Source organism: Gavialis gangeticus, unplaced genomic scaffold (assembly GCF_001723915.1).
Source record: "Gavialis gangeticus isolate Ggan-Ray unplaced genomic scaffold, GavGan_comp1, whole genome shotgun sequence".
In the NCBI taxonomy this organism is placed as follows: domain Eukaryota; kingdom Metazoa; phylum Chordata; order Crocodylia; family Gavialidae; genus Gavialis; species Gavialis gangeticus.
In genome coordinates, this window is record NW_017729022.1 from 59,975,502 (window position 1) to 59,977,276 (window position 1,775).

The following is a 1,775-nucleotide window of genomic DNA, read 5'->3' on the forward strand; positions in this document are numbered from 1 at the left end:
AGCCCCACTGAAAGGTGTGAAATGGCTGCTCTCAGAAAGGAGGCTACCATAGCCACACAGAGCTTGGGGGTGGATCTCCACTTAAGGCTGAAAGACTAGACTGCCCAAAATAAACTTTTTATTTTTATTCTCCTCCCTCCCCTGAGGGTTGGGGTACAGAAGCTGAAAAGACGCAAATGAGATCAGAAGCATATTGAGGTGTACTTAATGTGTACGAGCCACTCTACCAGAGCAGGCAGTTGGTCCATGCTGCCTCCTATCTGGGGTCCACTGCTGGTCACTGTTAACTTGAGTGGAAGGTGTCATGTGCACATGCCTCCATTCGGTATAGCTAGGCACACTCTCTGTTCATTTGGTTGGGCCAATTTTTTTCCTGATCCTGTTGAGCAATTTCTTTGTGCCACATAGCATGAGGCCTGACAGCCTTTGTGCAACTTTTAATCTACACAGGGTCACTTCATATGTTGTTTGTGTACATGTCTAATCCTTTAATAAAACTCACTAAGCTGTTTACGTCAAGAATATTCAAGTTGTCATGTTCTCTTCCTGATAATCATCCTTCTTTCTCTTCTCTCCTAGGATTGTTGGGATCCTAATCTTGTCTGTGTGTGTGTCATTTGTACCTTTTAATACATTGCCCTAACTTGCTTGCTGTGAAGGGAGTATGCATCTGGAGATCAAAGTTGCTCTGAACTTCATCATCTCGTACCTGTACAACAAGCTTCCGCGGAGGCGGGCAGACCTGTTTGGTGAAGAACTAGAGCGCCTGCTGAAAAAGAAATATGAGGGCCACTGGTACCCAGAAAAGCCGTTGAAGGGTTCTGGCTACCGCTGTGTCCACATTGGGGAGACAGTTGACCCAGTGGTGGAGCTGGCAGCCAAGAGGAGCGGACTGGCCGTGGAGGATGTGCGGGCCAATGTGCCTGAAGAACTGAGCGTCTGGATTGACCCTTTTGAGGTTTCTTACCAGATTGGTGAGAAGGGGTCCATCAAGGTCCTGTATCTGGATGACAGCGAGGGCTGCAGCGCAGCTGAGCTGGACAAAGAAATCAAGAGCAGCTTCAACCCAGATGCCCAGGTGTTTGTTCCCATTGGTAGCCAGGATAACTCCCTGTCCAACTCTCCTTCCCCATCCTTTGGCCAGTCGCCCAGCCCTACCTTCATCCCCCGCTCTGCCCAGCCCATCATCTTCACCACTGCCACCTTCGCTGCCACAAAGTTTGGCTCTACCAAGATGAAGAAGGGCGGAGGAGCTGGGGGAGGTGGAGGGGGAGCAGGAGCTCAACAGCAGCAAAGGATGGCCAGGTCACCCACCAACAACCTGCTGAAGCACAAGGGCCTCTCCCTCTCTATGCATTCTCTGAACTTCGTCGGGAGCAGCGGGAGTCAAGCATCCCAGTCGCAGCTCTCCCCCAATGCCAAGGAGTTTGTTTACAGTGGCGGGTCCCCTGGAGCCAGCAGCCTTTTCTTTGATGGGGTCGCCAGTGAAAACCAAGCATCCCAGTTCAGTGCCAGCACCAGCGGCAGCAGCAGCTTTGACATGCCTCAGGTCTTTGGTGGCAGCACCAACAGCCTCTTCCTGGAGAAGTCGCCCTTCGTGGAAGGACTCAGCTACAACCTGAATGCCATGCAGTATCCCAGCCAGTCGTTCCAGCCTGTGGTCCTGGCCAACTGAACATGAAGAAGGAGAGTATTTGAGAAAACAAGAATTAAACAAAACAAAACAAAAAACAAAAAAAAAAAAGTGAAAGGAAAAAAGAAAAGAAACATGGAAA

The 1,775-nt window shown here is 50.1% G+C and overlaps 1 protein-coding gene across 1 annotated transcript; it reads left to right on the forward strand.

The window, feature by feature from the left end:
- The first annotated feature begins 579 nt into the window (after nucleotides 1–579).
- On the forward strand, nucleotides 580–1,775 carry TOB2 (transducer of ERBB2, 2). Its single transcript, XM_019515108.1, has one exon. It carries the CDS (start codon nucleotides 665–667, stop codon nucleotides 1,673–1,675), a length of 1,011 nt encoding a protein of 336 aa, XP_019370653.1. The 5' UTR covers nucleotides 580–664; the 3' UTR covers nucleotides 1,676–1,775.

Coding starts and splice junctions, on each gene's coding strand:
- TOB2 (XM_019515108.1), top strand. CDS start 665: ATGCATCTGGAGATCAAAGTTGCTCTGAACTTCATCATCTCGTACCTG.